General features: G+C 36.3%; 1 protein-coding gene across 1 annotated transcript in view; it reads left to right on the forward strand.

The window, feature by feature from the left end:
• The window catches only part of MARCHF5 (membrane associated ring-CH-type finger 5), a 36,539-nt gene extending 22,858 nt beyond the window's left edge, over positions 1–13,681 (forward strand). Inside the window, exons 3-6 of the mRNA XM_081268703.1 lie at positions 3,646–3,776; positions 9,154–9,337; positions 9,476–9,642; positions 10,797–13,681. Coding sequence (XP_081124829.1) covers positions 3,646–3,776; positions 9,154–9,337; positions 9,476–9,642; positions 10,797–10,913 — 599 coding nt within the window. The 3' untranslated portion in view covers positions 10,914–13,681. The remainder of the gene's footprint in view (positions 1–3,645; positions 3,777–9,153; positions 9,338–9,475; positions 9,643–10,796) is intronic.
• Positions 13,682–16,614: the final 2,933 nt, after the last annotated feature.

Consider the following 16,614-nt stretch of genomic DNA (forward strand, 5'->3'; position numbering starts at 1 on the left):
AAGAAGAGTATGAGTTAGGTAGACTGTTATCAAGAGGATTTTAGTGATTGTTCTTAGTCACCAAATATCTTGCCTATATAATCGTTAGCTCTCAAAAGTGCCTCCCTTTGGTGGCAATTTATTATTCTAATAGCATGTTTAACACTGGGTTTTTTGTTGTCCACCCCCTTCTAAATATTAAACTAATCTTGGAATGGTATGTCTGGAAGTGCAATGAAGATTTAGGCAAAGTAAACTTAAGGCAAAAGCCAAGGCAGAATTTTGTCAACAAACTAGAATTCAGTGGTATAAAATGCAGTCTGTATGTATTTGGCAAATCTTCAACCCATGGAATGCACAGAAAACTTCCAAAAGGATTTCTTGTACAAAAAAAAAAAATGATACCCAGTGATTCAGGGGACTGGGGGGCAATGAGCTCATTTTGTGAAAGCCCTCTGCAATCTTTTAAGGAAAAACAGTTCAAAAATCTAGATTGCCATTGTTTGTGATAGATAAAAGTATTATGATGGGTTGTTTTTTTAAAGAAATTCTATCACTTCAGTAATAGATATTTCCAACTACTATAAGTACCTCAATAGAAAATTCATTTTATTTGAGAATCATAGGAACTTGGGATACATTAATAAATAAAACCAGGGTTGGGATCGTGGCTCAGTGGCAGAGCACTTGCCTCACACATGTGAGGCACTGGGTTCGATCCTCAGCACCACATAAAAATAAATAAACAAAGATATGTATCCATGCATAACTAAAAAAAAATATTTTAAGTAAATAAAACCAAAGAAATCCTTTTCCCTTTGGAGCTTATGTTCTAATGTAATAATCAGCAAACCCTTTCTGTAAAGAACCAGATAGTATTATTTTAAACTTTGCATGTGGAATGTTTCAATAAAACATTATTTACCAAAAGTCATCTGGCTGGATTGGGCCCACAGGTAATAGTTACTCAACCCTTGTTATAGTAAGTGGAAGTAGATTTAATAAGTAAATTAGAGTATATTATGGTAAGCACTTTTGGAAAAAGAGAATATAAATAAAGCAAAGTAATCGAATAGGGAGTATGATGAAGTAGGGATTAGGAGGTTGGGCTTCCTGAGGTCAAGAAGAAGAGGAACCAACTAAAGAGTTGAAAAATAAGTGGTAAGATAAAAAGCAAGAGATGGTGATGTCCTAGAAGTGAATTGAAGAACCATATGTTAGGAATTAAAGGTGTCATGTTGCTGATAGGCCAAATAAGAGGAGGAGTGAACTTAGACCATTGAATTTAGATATGTGGAGGTTGTGAAACTGCTATGAGCAGTTTTGGTGGAGTGAGTCCAAGAGAGAATTTAAAGGAAGGATACAATTCTTTTGAGGAATTTTTTTTACAAAGGAGCAAAGAAATATATTTAAGGGGTCAAGAAGGGTCAAGAGTTCTTTTATTAAGACAGAAGAAATAATAACAAGTTTGTTTGATGGAAGTAAACCACTAAAAAGTAGGGGGGAAATGATGTAGAGAGTCAGAAAGAATTGGCTAGAACTGAGACCTGGAAGAATTGGTAAGGTGATGAAATATAGTTTACAAGTGATGGAATTGACCTTCAATAAATGGAATATTGGCAGATGGGCAGATGGGTACATGTGCTGGGGAGTCTCTAGATATTCTTTTGTGGCTTCAATTTTCTGATTTAAAAATTTTCAATAAAGAATTTGAGGATCTGTGGCTCAGCAGTAGCACACTTGCCTGGCATGTGTGAAGCACTGGGATCAATTCTCAGCACCATATATAGATACATAAATAAAATAAAGGTCTATCAATGACTAAAAAATATATATTAAAAAAAGAATTTGAAAGGCCAGTACAGCGGTGCACTCATGTAATACCAGCAACTCTAGAGTCTAAGGCAGATTTGAGGCCCATCTTAGGAACTTAATAAGACTCTGTGTCAAAATGAAAAATAAAACCAAGTTTGGGATATAGCTCCAGTGGTATAGCACCCCTGGGCTTGATCCTCAATATCAAAAAAAGAAAAAGAATATGGCAGTTGAAATGTAGAGGTGTTATATATGTACACCCATGGTCTTCTAGTATTAGCATTTGAGGGATCTTTGGTAACTCACTAAGATGATTTTTATTGTACTTTCTGAGGGAATTATAAACTTAACCCAGTAAAATTATGTATTTCAAGAATTAAACTATTTTATGAGATTAAATGATGCATGTAATGCCTGTGTGCACCTGGTATTCTGTAAGAGTCACTCAAAAAATGCTACCTATTGTTAGTCAGTAGGCACTGAATTAGGTTTACTTTCTCTTTGGTCCCCAAAGATAACCTTATCATAGTTTTTACATTTTTAAGTTAAAACTTGACAATGATAAATTAATATGCTACATTTAAATCAAAGGTCCTTGGACATCTCTCCTAATATTCCCTTCACATCATAGTCTCTCTCTCTCTCTCTCTCTCTCTCTCTCTCTTTTTTTTTTTAGTTATACATGGACACAATATCTTTATTTTCTTTATTTATTTTTATGTGGTGCTAAGGATCGAACTCGGGTCTCACATGTGAGAGGCGAGCTCTCTACTGTTGAGCCACAACCCCAGCCCCACATCATAGTCTCTCTTTATACAGTTACAATATCACTGGCTTCTGCAGTCAGTGGGGAATCTTGATCAAGGGATCCACAAGATACTTTATTTTTAAATGTTGAATTATTTTACCAGATTGTTTTGTTAATTTTTTTGTATGGTGAAGATAACTTCTTTTGTGTATAGTCTCCTTTAGATTTTAAAACCCCCAAAGGTAGGTAGTAACTCTAATACATTTCTAAGAAAATGTCTGAAGTAAGTTTGTATATAGAGGAAATCTTCAATAGATATAATGATGACTAAATCAAGAGATTTCCTTTACCTTTGGTTAAATTTAGCTATCCAGTTCTTTGGTCTTGTGTGGAACAAACCTGAGACCTTTCCACTTCTATAAAAAATTCTGGAGCTAAATTATTGACTTAATGGCAGTTAGAAGAATATCTCCAAAATAGTAAGCACATAATAGAAGCATAATTGGCATCTAAAGTTGTTCAAAAGCCATAAAAACCAGCATCGTAATCATAAAAAGAAGCTTTTTCAAGAATAATATTCAACTAAATATAGCATATTGAAAATCAGGTAAAATAAAGTGTGTAGCTACAAGAAAATAGCCTTGGTTACCTTTCCACACTGTACCAAGATACACAATGAGGGAAGCCAGAGAAAGTGATGTTCTTACCAAGTACTACAGAATTTAATGGTTGCCAGGAACTATTTGAAAAGAGCAAGCTAAAATGGCCCTTTCACTCTGCAGTAGCCAGTGTGATTAAGAAATGGAAGTAAGAGGACTTGTTCTTTCATAAGGAGCAGCTGTATTTGAGGCTCTAATTATAGGTTCAATAACAAAGATAAAAATTTGAACAGGCTATTTCCCAGAATTTAGGAAGTAATATTTGCTATTCATACAAGTGACTGAGAAATGCTAAAGTGTTCAAATCTGAGTTTCCACCAAATTTTTAAAACATCAGAATATAAGATTTCATAAAAGTATTTTAGATCTATAGGAAATATTGAACAAGTCAATTTAAAAATCCACCTTATGTTGAAACTTTTTTTTTTTTTTTTCCTATTACAGGTCCAGTTGTTTATGTCTTGGATCTTGCAGATAGACTGATCTCAAAAGCTTGTCCGTTTGCTGCAGCAGGAATAATGGTTGGCTCTATCTATTGGACAGCTGTGACTTACGGAGCAGTAACAGTGATGCAGGTTTATTATTTTACTTTATTCAGTGATACTACCTTTGATGTGAAGATCTATTAAATATTTTTAATTTATTATTTTGGATAAGTAATGATGTGACTTAAAATAAGAAAAGATATAAAAAGCTATCTAGTGAGAAGTCTTCCTATTCCTGTTCTTCATTTGTCCAGGTCCCATCTCATCTCTAGGTAGCCGCTGTTGTTAGTTTCATGTATATTTCTCCAGTTTGACTTTATGTATAAGAAAAAACAAACAGGTTTTTTGTTGTTGTTGCTCTTCTCTCCTATCTCCTGAAATATAACTGTAGCTTTTTTTTTCTTCTTCTTCTTTTTCTTTTTTTGGGTGGTTTTGGGGATTGAATTCAGGGCCTCATGAATGCTAGGCAAGCATGTACCACTGAGCTATATCCCCAGCACCTGTAGCCCTTTTTCTTTTTTTGTACAAGAAATTGAATTCAGGGACACTGAGACACATTTCCAGCTCTTTTTATATTCTATTTAGAAACAGGGTCTCACTAGTTACTGAGGCTGGCTTTGAACTCAGCTGCCTCAGCTTCTTGAGCTGCTGGGATTACAGGTATTTGCTACTTCACTCACTGTAATTGGCTTGGCTGCGCTCTTTTTTTTTTTTTTTTTTTTTTTTGTGGTGCTGGGGATTGAACCCAGGGCCTTGTACATGTAAGGCAAGCACTCTACCAACTGAGCTATAGCCCCAGTCCTCCCCTCTTGGGGGTCTTTTTATATGACTATACAGAAATTTAGTATTCTGTGTATGGAATTACAACAGTTTATCAACCAGTCTCTTATTGATGGACAATTAATTGCTTCCAATCTTATGTTATTATAAACTGCTACAATCAGTAACTTCTGAAGATTAAAGAGACTTAAAATTTCAAGATTCATTCCCAAGCACTTGATTCTCTTCTTTTTCATCTCTTCCTTAAAGATATTCAGCTATCGTCTTGTTTTACTCTGTGTGTGTGTGTGTGTGTGTGTGTGTGTGTGTGTTTTCAGATCAGCCTCTCATCCTGTTTCTAGTCATGTAATTGCAGCTTAACCTGTCTTCTTCAGTGACCTATTTTGACTTCAGACATAACTAAAATCAGACTAGGTTTTTTGTTGTTGTTGTTGTTGTTTGTTTGTTTGTTTGTTTTTGCAGTTAAGTTGGGTTTTTTTAAATTTTGTTCTAATTATACACGACAGCAGAATACACTTCAATTCATAGTACACAAATGGAGCACAATTTTTCACTTCTTTGGTTGTACATGAAGTAGAATCACACCATTTCTGCAATCATACATGTACCTAGGGTAATGATGTCTGTTTCATTCCACCGTCTTTTTTATCCCATGCCCCGTCCCCTCTTCTCCCTCCCCTTTGCCCAATCCAAAGTTCCTCCATTCATCCTATGCCGCTCTCCTCATTATAGATCATCATCCACTTATCAGAGAAAACATTCAGCCTTTGGTATTTTTTGGGATTGACTTACTTCGCTTACTTCTCCAACTCCATCCATTTACCTGCAGATGCCATAATTTTATTCTCTTTTAATGCTGAGTAATATTCCATTGTGTATATATAACACAGTTTCTTTATCCATTCATCTATTGAAGGGCATCTAGGTTGGTTCCACAGTTTAGCTATTGTGAATTGTGGTGCAATAAATATTGATGTGGCTGCGTCACTGCAGTATGATGATTTTAAGTTCTTTGGATATAGACCAAGGAGTTGGGTAGCTGGGTCAAATGGTGGTTCCATTCCAAGTTTTCTTTTTTCTTTGGTACTGGGAATTGAACTCAGGGGTACTCAACCACTAAGTCACAATCCCAGCCCTTTTTTGTATTTTATTTAGAAACAGGGTCTCACAGAGTTACTTTACTAAGTTGCTGAGGCTGGCTTTGAATTCATGATCCTCCTGCCTCAGCCTTCTGAGGCTGGTATTACAGGTGTGCACCACCATGCCCAGCCCATTCCAAGTTTTCTAAGGAGCTTGCACACTGCTTTCCAGATTGGTTGCACCAATTTGCATTCCACCAGCAATACATGAATGTACCTTTTCCCCACATTCTTGCCAACACTTATTGTTTATATTCTTGGTAATGGCCATTCTGACTGGAGTGAGATGAAATCTTAGAGTAGTTATGATTTGCATTTCTCTAATTACTAGAGATTTTTCATATGGATTGATTGTATAACTTCTTCTGAGAAGCGTCTGTTCAGTTTCTTAGCCCATTTATTGATTGGGTTTTTTGTTTTGTTTGTTTTTTGTTGTTGTTGTGTGAGTTCTTAAACATCCTGAAGATTAGAGATCTATCTATTGTGCATGTGGTAAAAATTGGCTCCCATTCTGTAGGCTCTCTCTTCACCTCATTGTTTCTTTTGCTGATAAGAAGCTTTTCAGTTTGAATTCATCCCATTTATTGATTCTTGATTTTATTTCTTGCACTTTGGGAGTCTTTTTAAGGAAGTGAGAGCCTAATGATGAAGATTTAGGCCTACTTTTTCTTCTATTAGGCTCAGGGCCTCTGGTCTTATTCCTGGATTCTTGATCCACTTTGAGTTGAGTTTTGGGCATGATGAGAGATAGGAGTTCAATTTCATTTTGCTGCATATGTATTTCCAGTTTTCCCAGCACCATTTTTTGAATAAGCTATCTTTTCTCCAGTGAATATTTTTGGCACCTTTGTCTAGTACGACATTACCATATTTACATGGGTTTGTCTCTGTGTCCTCTACCTATACCATTGGTCTACAAGTCTATTTTGGTGCCAATACCATGCTGTTTTTGTTACTATAGTTCTCTAGTAGAGTTTTAAGGTCTGGGATAGTGATGCCACCTGCTTCATTCCTCTTGCAAAGGATTGCCTTGGCTATTCTGGGTCTCTTATTTTTCCAGATGAATTTCATGATTGCTTTTTCTAATTTCTTTCTTTAGTGTTCTGTAGTTTTCATTGTAGAGATCTTTTACCTCTTTTTTTAGGTTGATTCTCAAGTGTTTTATTTTTGAGGCTATTGTAAATGAAGTAGTTTTCCTAATTTCTCTTTCAGAGGATTCCAGACTTGTCTGGAAACCTAAATTTATTCCAAATTATAACTTCTCTTTGATTCCTACTGTCTTTCCATTCTGAGCTTGTATCCTACAATCTTAGATTGCCTTTGCTCTTCCTACTTGATGGCCCCCTATCCAATCCACTAACCAAGTCTAAGTAGTTTTTCTGTTTTGATAGGCCTTGGCCTTGCTTCTATAGCTTTCTTTCTATAATCTTTACCACCTGGCTTTTTGTCAATCCTTCATCATACCTAGATGGCTAAAGGACCCTCTTGATTGATTTCTCTGACTTCATTCTTTTCTATCCATCCTTCCAAATGAATCTTTTTAAAGTACCTTCAACTTCAACAGCTTACTCCCCAGTATTTGTTTTTGGGGATTTTAGGTTTTGGTTTTGGTTTTTTGGGGAGGTGTGGTTTGATGCTAGGAATTGAACCCAGCGCCACTTTACCACAGAGCTACATTCCCAAACCTTTTTTTTTCCTCCTGGAGACAGGATTTCAATAAGTTGCTCAGGGCCTTGCTGAGGCTGGCCTTGAACTTCTGATCCTTCTGCTGAGCTCAGCCTCCCAAGTTGCTGAGATTAAAGGCCTGCACCAACACATCTAGTTGATTAAATATTTCATAAGTAACCCAGTAGTAGTTAACACACTTAGGTTTGTAAATGATGTAATTTGCTTTTCTATAATATAGAGAGTGCATGGCATAAAAAGGGACAGAGTTATATCTAATATTCTAAAAGTTGCATTGACCTATGAATAGTAAGCAGTCTTTATGATTGTTCCATTAATAATCATGGTGAAATAAAGTATTATGAGGCTTCTTCATAAAATGTTGATGGCATCCCAAAAATCTAGATATAGTCACTGGAATGAATCACAAATAGTAAAACATCATTTGTCATGATTATAATCAATAAAAGTTGAGGGCTGGGGATGTGGCTCAAGCGGTAGCGTGCTCGCCTGATTCTCAGCATCACATACAAACAAAGTTGTTGTATCCGCCAAAAACTAAAAAATAAATATTAAAATTCTCTCTCTCTCTCTCTCTCTCTCTCTCTCTCTCTCTCTCTCTCTCTTAAAAAAAAAAAAAAAGTTGAGATTCACTGACTTGGGAAAAAATGCAGAGTCCTCCACAGTCATACGCCATCCTACTTTGAAGCCTATTGACCTGTGTCCTCCACTCCATCCTTTTTTTTTTTTTGAGAATTTTTTTAATATTTATTTTTTAGTTTTCAGTGAACACAACATCTTTGTTTGTATGTGGTGCTGAGGATCGAACCCAGGCCACACGCATACCAGGCGAGCATGCTACTGCTTGAGCACATCCCCAGCCCTCCATCCTTATTTTGTCTAGTTTACCTCTGTATTTTGGCTTATGTCATCTTCTCTGCCTACTGCCTGCCTTTCCAGTCTTTTCTCCACTTACCCAAATCTAAACCTTCCTTATAGGCTTAGCTACTCTTTCTCCATGAAGCTTACCAGCTACTTACTACCTATTGTAATTTATTCCTCTGCATTCATGATATTTCTCAAATTGCAATTTTGTGACAAAGAAACTGTTATTTCTAATTTACTAGCTTAGAGATTTTACATGTCCAGTGCTATATAGCAAGAAAGAAGCATTAGGACTCCTATCTCTTAATCTGAACACAGGCAGCTGAAGCAGTTCATCCTGGAACAGAGGAACCTTAACATCCAGCCTAGTTTCTACTTTTGGAACTTAATTTTATTTCTTCTTTTTTTTTTTTTTTAATTATGTTGCTACTGCTGTTTTGTTTTTGTTTTTTGAGTCAGGATCTCATTATGTGGCCCAGGCTGATTGAACTCCCAAGTGGCTGGGCTTATAGGCATGTGCCACTGTGCCCTGGGCCTTGCACATGGGCAGCACATGTTCTATCACTGAAGAAGTGAGTTTTTAGCCATCTCTCAAAGACAACCAGTCCTACCCCTTCTCTTGACTGTGCTTACCTCCTAGAAGGAATAGCAGGAATACAGATGTTCTTTGAAGACAGATAGGACCTAGAATCTTATCCCACTCCAACAAAATCAAAAGAGAAATAGAAGCAAACACCAAGCCCCCGCTCCTCCACTGAAATGTAATCAGCCATTTTTAATTTCAGTGTAATATGAAACAGCATGGACTTTGTTTTTTCCTTGAATAAAGAGATTTCTTATTTTAAAAAATCCAGACCAGTAGCTTTCCAGTTTATTTTAAATATTTATTTCTATATCTTTTGAAATTGAGCATTTCCTATAAAGTGAACTAAACTCTCAAACATGCACCACTTCATTTGATAAGAAAACGATTCTAACAAATGTTAACTGTTTCATAGGTTGTAGGCCATAAAGAAGGGCTGGATGTTATGGAGAGAGCTGATCCTTTATTTCTTTTAATTGGACTTCCTACTATTCCTGTCATGCTGATATTAGGCAAGATGATTCGCTGGGAGGATTATGTGCTTAGACTATGGCGCAAATACTCAAATAAACTACAAATTTTGAACAGTATATTTCCAGGTAAGGTCCTGAATTTTGATTATAAGGTTTTCTGTCAAACTGACCTTATAAAAGAACATAACATTTTAGAGAAATGTTTGAAGATTTTTTGTAGCTATTCTGAAGTATTAGCACTAATATACTGCATCTTTTCTATAGGAATTGGTTGTCCTGTTCCCCGAATTCCAGCCGAAGCTAATCCTTTAGCAGATCATGTCTCTGCTACCCGAATTTTGTGTGGAGCCCTTGTCTTTCCTACTATTGCGACAATAGTTGGTAAATTGATGTTCAGTAGTGTTAACTCTAATTTACAAAGGACAATCTTGGTAAGATGGCTTTAATGCTTGTTACTTTTTCAAGTGACATACAAAAGACAATTAACTATATTTGCTTTTAAAGAGGAGAGGGTATACAAATATTGGATTCATGGCTCCTGTGCCTTAAGCATCACACTGTCATCCACTAGCTTGAGTGGAATAAAAAAGGAAAGAGGGCTGGGGATATAGCTCAACTGGTAGAGTGCTTCCCCCGCATGCACAAGGCCCTGGTTTCGATCCCCAGCACCACCACCAAAAAAAAAAAAAAAAAAAAAAAAAAGCCGCTATAGTAGTTCTGTCTTTCTAGAACTATTTTGAAAGTAAATTACAGAAAACTGGATTATGGTAAAGAGCTTCTGCTGTAGGGTCAGAATGCCTGGTTTAATGCTTTTTCTTTCCCTTTTTTTTTGTACTGAGGTTTGAACCTACAGCTGCTTTATCACTGAGCAGTCCCTAGCCATAGTCTTTTTTATTTTTTTATTTTGGGACAGGGTCTCAACCAAGTTGAATTGCCCTGCTACATTGCTGAGGCTGACCTTGAACTTGTGATGCCTCCCAAGTCACTGGGATTACAGGCATGTGCCACTGTGCCCTATCCTGATTTAAATCCTAACCCAGAAATAGCCTTGCTATGAAACATAAACCAAATTTCTTGACTTCTCTGTGCCTGTAGAATGGGTGGCTATCTTGGAATAATTACAAGGATTAAATCAGGTAAATACTGGCACATAGTAAGCTCTCCTATTGTTTACTGTCTTTTTGGAGATAGGGGAGGACTCAGATCAACCCCAGATTTTAAACATGCTATGCAAGCACTCTACCACTGAGCCAAACCCCAAGCCCCTTGTTTTCATTACTATTATTCCATTTTCCCCCTCTGTTACTTTGCACATAGTGCCTTGACATTCTTCTTACTATATCAGAATGGATGTAGAACTAAATGGAAGGAAAATTACTCAGGTAGGATAATGGGGAAGGCATTTCCATATTCTGTTACTTTTATAATGTCTCTCTCTCTCAATCCCTGTTAGAAAAGATAACCATTCACTTGCAATCACCTGATTTAGGTTAGCATAAAAACCTATGTCTTTGGTGATCTAAATAAAATTCTTTTTACTGTCTAGATCTGCATTATAAAAAGCTAATTTTCCTTTTTATTCTAGGGTGGAATTGCTTTTGTTGCCATAAAAGGAGCATTTAAGGTTTACTTCAAACAGCAGCAATATTTACGTCAGGCACACCGCAAAATTCTAAATTATCCAGAGCAAGAAGAAGCATAAAACTGTAACTTCTGTTTGTTCTGCAGTCCTCTCATCCTTATGAGTCTGTTGTGTCGTTTTGATTCCATCATTAATGCACTAGTGGAGACTTGTTATAAGCTGCTGCTCCTATATTTTTAAGAAATATAATAAAGCACTTAGGGCAGGGGAAATCCTCTCAGTAATCACGGAACCTAAGGATGTGATTCGTTTTCATGGTTTTGTATGTACTTCTTTTGTGGCAGTCATCTAAACCATTATCTTAGCATGGTAAACCTGAGTTTGTTCATATTTTCTCCAGATATGTAAAGATCAAACTGTACAAATATTAAAAATGCACATGCTGTTTTATTCTAATGCCTCTTTTGTACATGTTCATGTTCAGTGTTTTCTTAGAATCAGCAACTTAATGAAGGTACTATGAGGATTTTTCTCACCGACATAATTTGATTACTTGCGAAACAGGAACACATATTAATTTGAGGAAATGTAAATTAGTTATGAATAAGTAACAAACCAAAAATGTATGTAAACATCAAATAATTATCTGAACAAATGAAATTTTGTTGTGTTTTCCTTAACTCATGTGATGTCCTCCAAATGTGTAGGGTAAAAGTTCACAGGGCTTCCAGATCACTTTTTCACTATTAAATTTTATTTGTACAATGTTGACATCTCATAATTCATAATGTAATTTTGACTCATGTAGTCTTGATTATAGTGTGTGTATATTTGTGTGTGTCTGTGAGAGAGGATGTGTGTGTGTGAGAGAGAGATCAGATCCTTTGATCTCTGGAGTAAGATTTTTAAATCCATATTTGTAGAAATTAGAGCTGCCAGTTTATAGTAGTTTAAACAGAATGATTTGCAAAAAAATGAAAACAAAAAAGTCAAAATTATTTTATTCTCCTCTTTCATTGATTCAGATATTTGTTGATCACCTTATATTTACCCCAGGCACTATACAGAGTGCTATTGAATACAGTGGTGAACAAGAGAGTTGGTCCTAGCTCTTACAGTGTTTATAATTTAGTGTCAGCAGATAGAAAAACAGCAGTGAGTATACCAAGGTGAGCCCTTGAACTCTTTGCTTTACTATCAGTCAATGAGGAGATAATTACGAAAACAAGTCCTGAGTAAATATTGAGGTCACTGTTTTTGACTCTGTCAGTTTATTATAGAAAACCAATACTAATGTTTTTAGATTTTAATTGCTTGTCATATTTGAGGCTAGCACCTTAATAATCATTGTTTAAGTAGTTTTGTGTTCACTTTTCAAAAGTAATTATTTATTTTAAGTCATTTTCAATAGAGTGGCCATCTTAATGTCCAGCAATCTGAGTGGTCTTTCAATTATTTTCACTAGCTAAAATTAATTTTTAAAGGTAGTTATAAAAACCCTATTTATTATTATTTTGTTCACAGTATCTAATGCATGATAATAGTAAATGTTTCTTACTGATAAGTGGCCACTTCCTTTAGGAGTGTAGCATATATAGGTTGAGCTATGTTAGATTGTAATAATGTTTGTTAATTTTAGTAATTAAAGACTGGTATCATTCTGTAGTATAAATGTCTTAATTTTGAGTTGTATGGCATTTTTGTGAATGGATGTTGAATGTTAAAAGTTGTAATTATTTGGGGAGGAAAGAAGATTTGACTGAGTGAGTCTTATTAAGAACACTGCTACCATTCTGAAGGGGAAATATAAAATCTATGACTATATATAAAATCTTAGGTTATATAGCTGTAATTATAAAATATATTGGCTTTTCTTTAATTTTCAATATGAAAAGATATATTAAATAGACATTTCCTGCATAGTTTTGTTATACAGAACAGCTTCTAGGCAGCATTTACTAATGTTACGCAAGCACACAGTTCCCCATTTATTCCTTTAATGCCCAAGATGGAGAATAACTTCTTGGGTTTATTGGCATCAAGGCCCTGGAGGGCCAGAGAAGCAACAACTATAATCCTTTGAGGGCAGGAGGGAGGTGTTTCTAAGGCTATGCAGAAGGAACTACAAGTGCCTGGGGACCAGAGTGACCTCTAGACCTGGAATGGAACACTTACAGAGCCTTAGCTTAAGAAATACCATGTGCCAGTTGTTCCGGGAAGGTAGCCTGCCCTGCCATGAAGCAACAAAGAATGTAGGCAAACTGAAAGTTGGATGGACCTGAGTTCAGATCCTAATTCAGCTTTTCATAACTGCATATGACCTTTGCCAGGTAACTTAACTTTTCTTCCCCACAGTTCTCTTCATACTGAAATGCAGATAATACTTAGAAGACTATCTGCAATTAACTGAGAAGGGAACAGAGGCACTTTGAGCACAAAATACCCCCTAAGGAGTAGTTTCTTAATTGTTATTGTTTTTACACTCTAGGAAAAGAGAATGAAGAGGTAAAGGAAAGGCAGCAGAATACAAATTCAAGAGATGATGTAGCCTTTTGAGATGGATGGGTATATTTTGTTTTCTAGTTTATTTTCATATTGCTTTTTTGTTATTTCCAGAAACTTTAATGTTTTAAACCTCTTTTATAAAATTCAACAACTATTAGAAATCTATTCTTTGCAGAAGTTATCTCCATTTAAGTGGCTGAAAATATTGTTCATCATTACATGATTATCAAATGACTATGAAGAATATAAAATTAAACTTAGTGACTTAGTCACTGCCTTGCTAATTCTGCTGTAATTTTTTCAAATGTCTTGTTTTTAATATAATATAGCGGACTATCTCAATACTGGCTGGATTAAGTTGAATAAAGAATTTTTATGTTCTCTAGGTGTTCTTTGTCTGTTGAACAAATCCCAGAACTATTCATTAATTCTGTACCTGCCTATGTAATTGTTTTTAAATTTGTTACCAGAATTCTAGTGAGACTTCTCAATATAAAAATAATCTGCAATTTAAAAAGTATAAAGGCATTTGTCTTAATTTTTGGTAATCAGGCTAGCCTAAATTCCAAGTGAGTTGTAGTGATTAACATATGTTCCTCCTTTCCTCAGAGCCTCTTGAACTGAATATGATTAGATAAGTAACTAGGCAAGGATTGTGGTGGTCTTGTACCATGGAATTTTACAAAGTAGTCAAGTGAGTTGGAAACACAAAGTGCTTCCTCTGACATACTGAGAACTTAAGTTTCTGAAATAGAATCTTCTGGAATGACTAAGTCAAATAAATGCTAAAGGGATTGATTGCATTGGATCTAAGTAATTTTGTTACCTCTCTCTGAGAGGCTAACAGGGAAATGGCCTGAAGTTGAAAGGTACTAGATGCATGTTCTAGCTGATAATAGAGGTTTGTTCATCGCTTTTGTTGATTCTCTGAAATCAAAATTTGCTGTTTCTCTGCTGTCACTCCTCCCCATGCTCATCAGAAATGCAAAAAGTGATGGACTAAATCTTATTTAATCAACTAGGCAAAAAGGGAGGGAGGAAGGGTTTGTAGCTGAATACCTATAGAAGTCTTGTGTACAAGTAACAGACCATCTGGTCAACCCATGTAGCTTCAAGCATTTTATTGGTAAGAGCATGCCCAGGCAACATAAACTACTCTAGCAGATGTTTGTTGGCCACTTTTACATCCTAGGAGCTATGTTAAATCCTGGAGTAGAATAGTGAATAAGCCTGCTTTGAGAGGGTTTTTTTTTTTTTTTAACCATTTTAAAGCATACAGTTCAGTCCCTGATACTGAAGTCCTTGTAATCTGTTGCTGCTATAACAGAATACCTGAGATTGAGTAACTTCATTACGATAAAAATTTGTCGGACTCTGGAATCGGAAATCCAAGATTATGGAGCTGACAGATTAGGTATCCAGTGAGAGCTGCTTTCTGCTTCCAAGATGGCACCATATTGCTGCATCCTCCTAAAATACAAAAGCAAATAAACCAGGTGTGGTGGCACATGCCTGTAATCCCAGTGGCTTCAGGAGACTGAGGCAGGGGGATAGCCAGTTCAGAGGCAGCCTCAACAATTTAGTCAGGCCATAAGCAATTTAGGGAGAACCTGTCTCTAAATAAAAAATACATAAAAGAGCTGGGGATATGGTTCAGTGACTAAACACCCCTGCATTCAATCCTTGGCAAACAAAATAATAATAGGTATTCTGAAAGGCAGAAAGGGGCAAATGTTCCCTTGTACTCTTTTGTAAGGTCTCTAATCCATTCATAAGGGCTCTGCCCTCATGACTCCATCACATTCTAAAGGACCCACCTCTTAATGTTATCACACTGTTAAGTTTCAACATGGGAGTTTTGGAAAGACTGCATAGCAGAAATATACTGGTATTTTCATGGAGTTGTGCAACCATTGCCACCAATACCAGAATGTTTCCAGCACCTCAGAAAGAAACCCCATATCTAGCAGCAGTCTGAGTTTACCCCTCCTCCTGTCCCTGCCAACCACTTATCAACTTTCCATCTGCATTAACCTATTCGGGATATAAAGGAAATCATATGATATGTGGCCATTTGTGTCTGGCTACCTTCCTTAGCTTTCATGGTTCATCTATGTTGTAGTATGTACCAGTACTTCATTTTTTTATAGTTGAATAATATCCAATGTGGCATGAACATACCACATTTTATTTATTCATTCATTAGTTGATGGAATTTGAGGGGGTATTCTCTTTTGAACCTACTTCAATCATACTTTTACCCTTATACTTCACCAGAACTGTTTTTTTTTTTTTTAAGAGAGAGTGAGAGGAGAGGGGGAGAGAGAGAGAGAGACAGAATTTTTAATATTTATTTTTTAGTTCTCGGAGGACACAACATCTTTGTTGGTATGTGGTGCTGAGGATCGAACCCGGGCCGCACGCATGCAAGGCGAGCGCACTACCGCTTGAGCCACATCCCCAGCCCCACCAGAACTGTTTTAATCAAAATCATCAACTATCTCATTGCTAAATCCAAAGGTCAATTCCTGGTCTTCACCTTACTTGAGATATATTAAACATTTGACCCAGTCAGCTCCACCATTCTTTTTTTTTAAGTATATTATTTTTTAAGTTTTATTTTTTAGTTTTTAGGTTGGCATAATATATTTTATATTTATGTGGTGCTGAGGATTGAACCCAGTGCATGCTAGCCTAGCGCTCTACCACTGAGCCACAACCCCAGCCCCTAGCTCCACCATTCTTGAAACCATTTCTTCACTGACTTCTCTTCCTCATTGGCTGCTACTTCTCAGTATCCTTTGTTGGATCTTCTTCATCTCTTTACCTGTAAGTATTGAAGAATCCAAGGGCTCAGTGCTTAGCTCTATCTTCTTGTTCTACACTGCCTAGGTGAACTCATCTAGACCCCTGACCATCTATCAGGTGATCTATCATCTATAATATGAAAATTCCAAATTTGCATCATTAGCCAAGACTGCTCCCCAAAGTTCCCAACTTGAATATTTAACTGTCAGTACCTTCATTTATAGAGAGATATTTTAGATAGATAGATAGATATAGATCTATAAAGAGTGACATTTCAGATTTATCCCAAGCTGTGTGGAGAGTCCCTGGAGAGTGAGAAGTTACATGAGGAGAGCAAAGGATTGGAGGAGGAAAGGAAGAGGGAGAGGAAGAAAAAGGAGCACCTTTTTGTGAGTGAGCCCCCAATTAATGCCATATTGATCAGAGACCACCTGACTAAGCTCTTCCTGAGTTCCTTACCCACAAAATCTCCAGCAAAACAAAAAGGGGTACTTTGTTATGCAAAAAT

The sequence above is a fragment of the Spermophilus citellus genome (genome assembly GCF_964194105.1).
Source record: "Spermophilus citellus genome assembly, chromosome: 15".
Taxonomy (NCBI): domain Eukaryota; kingdom Metazoa; phylum Chordata; class Mammalia; order Rodentia; family Sciuridae; genus Spermophilus; species Spermophilus citellus.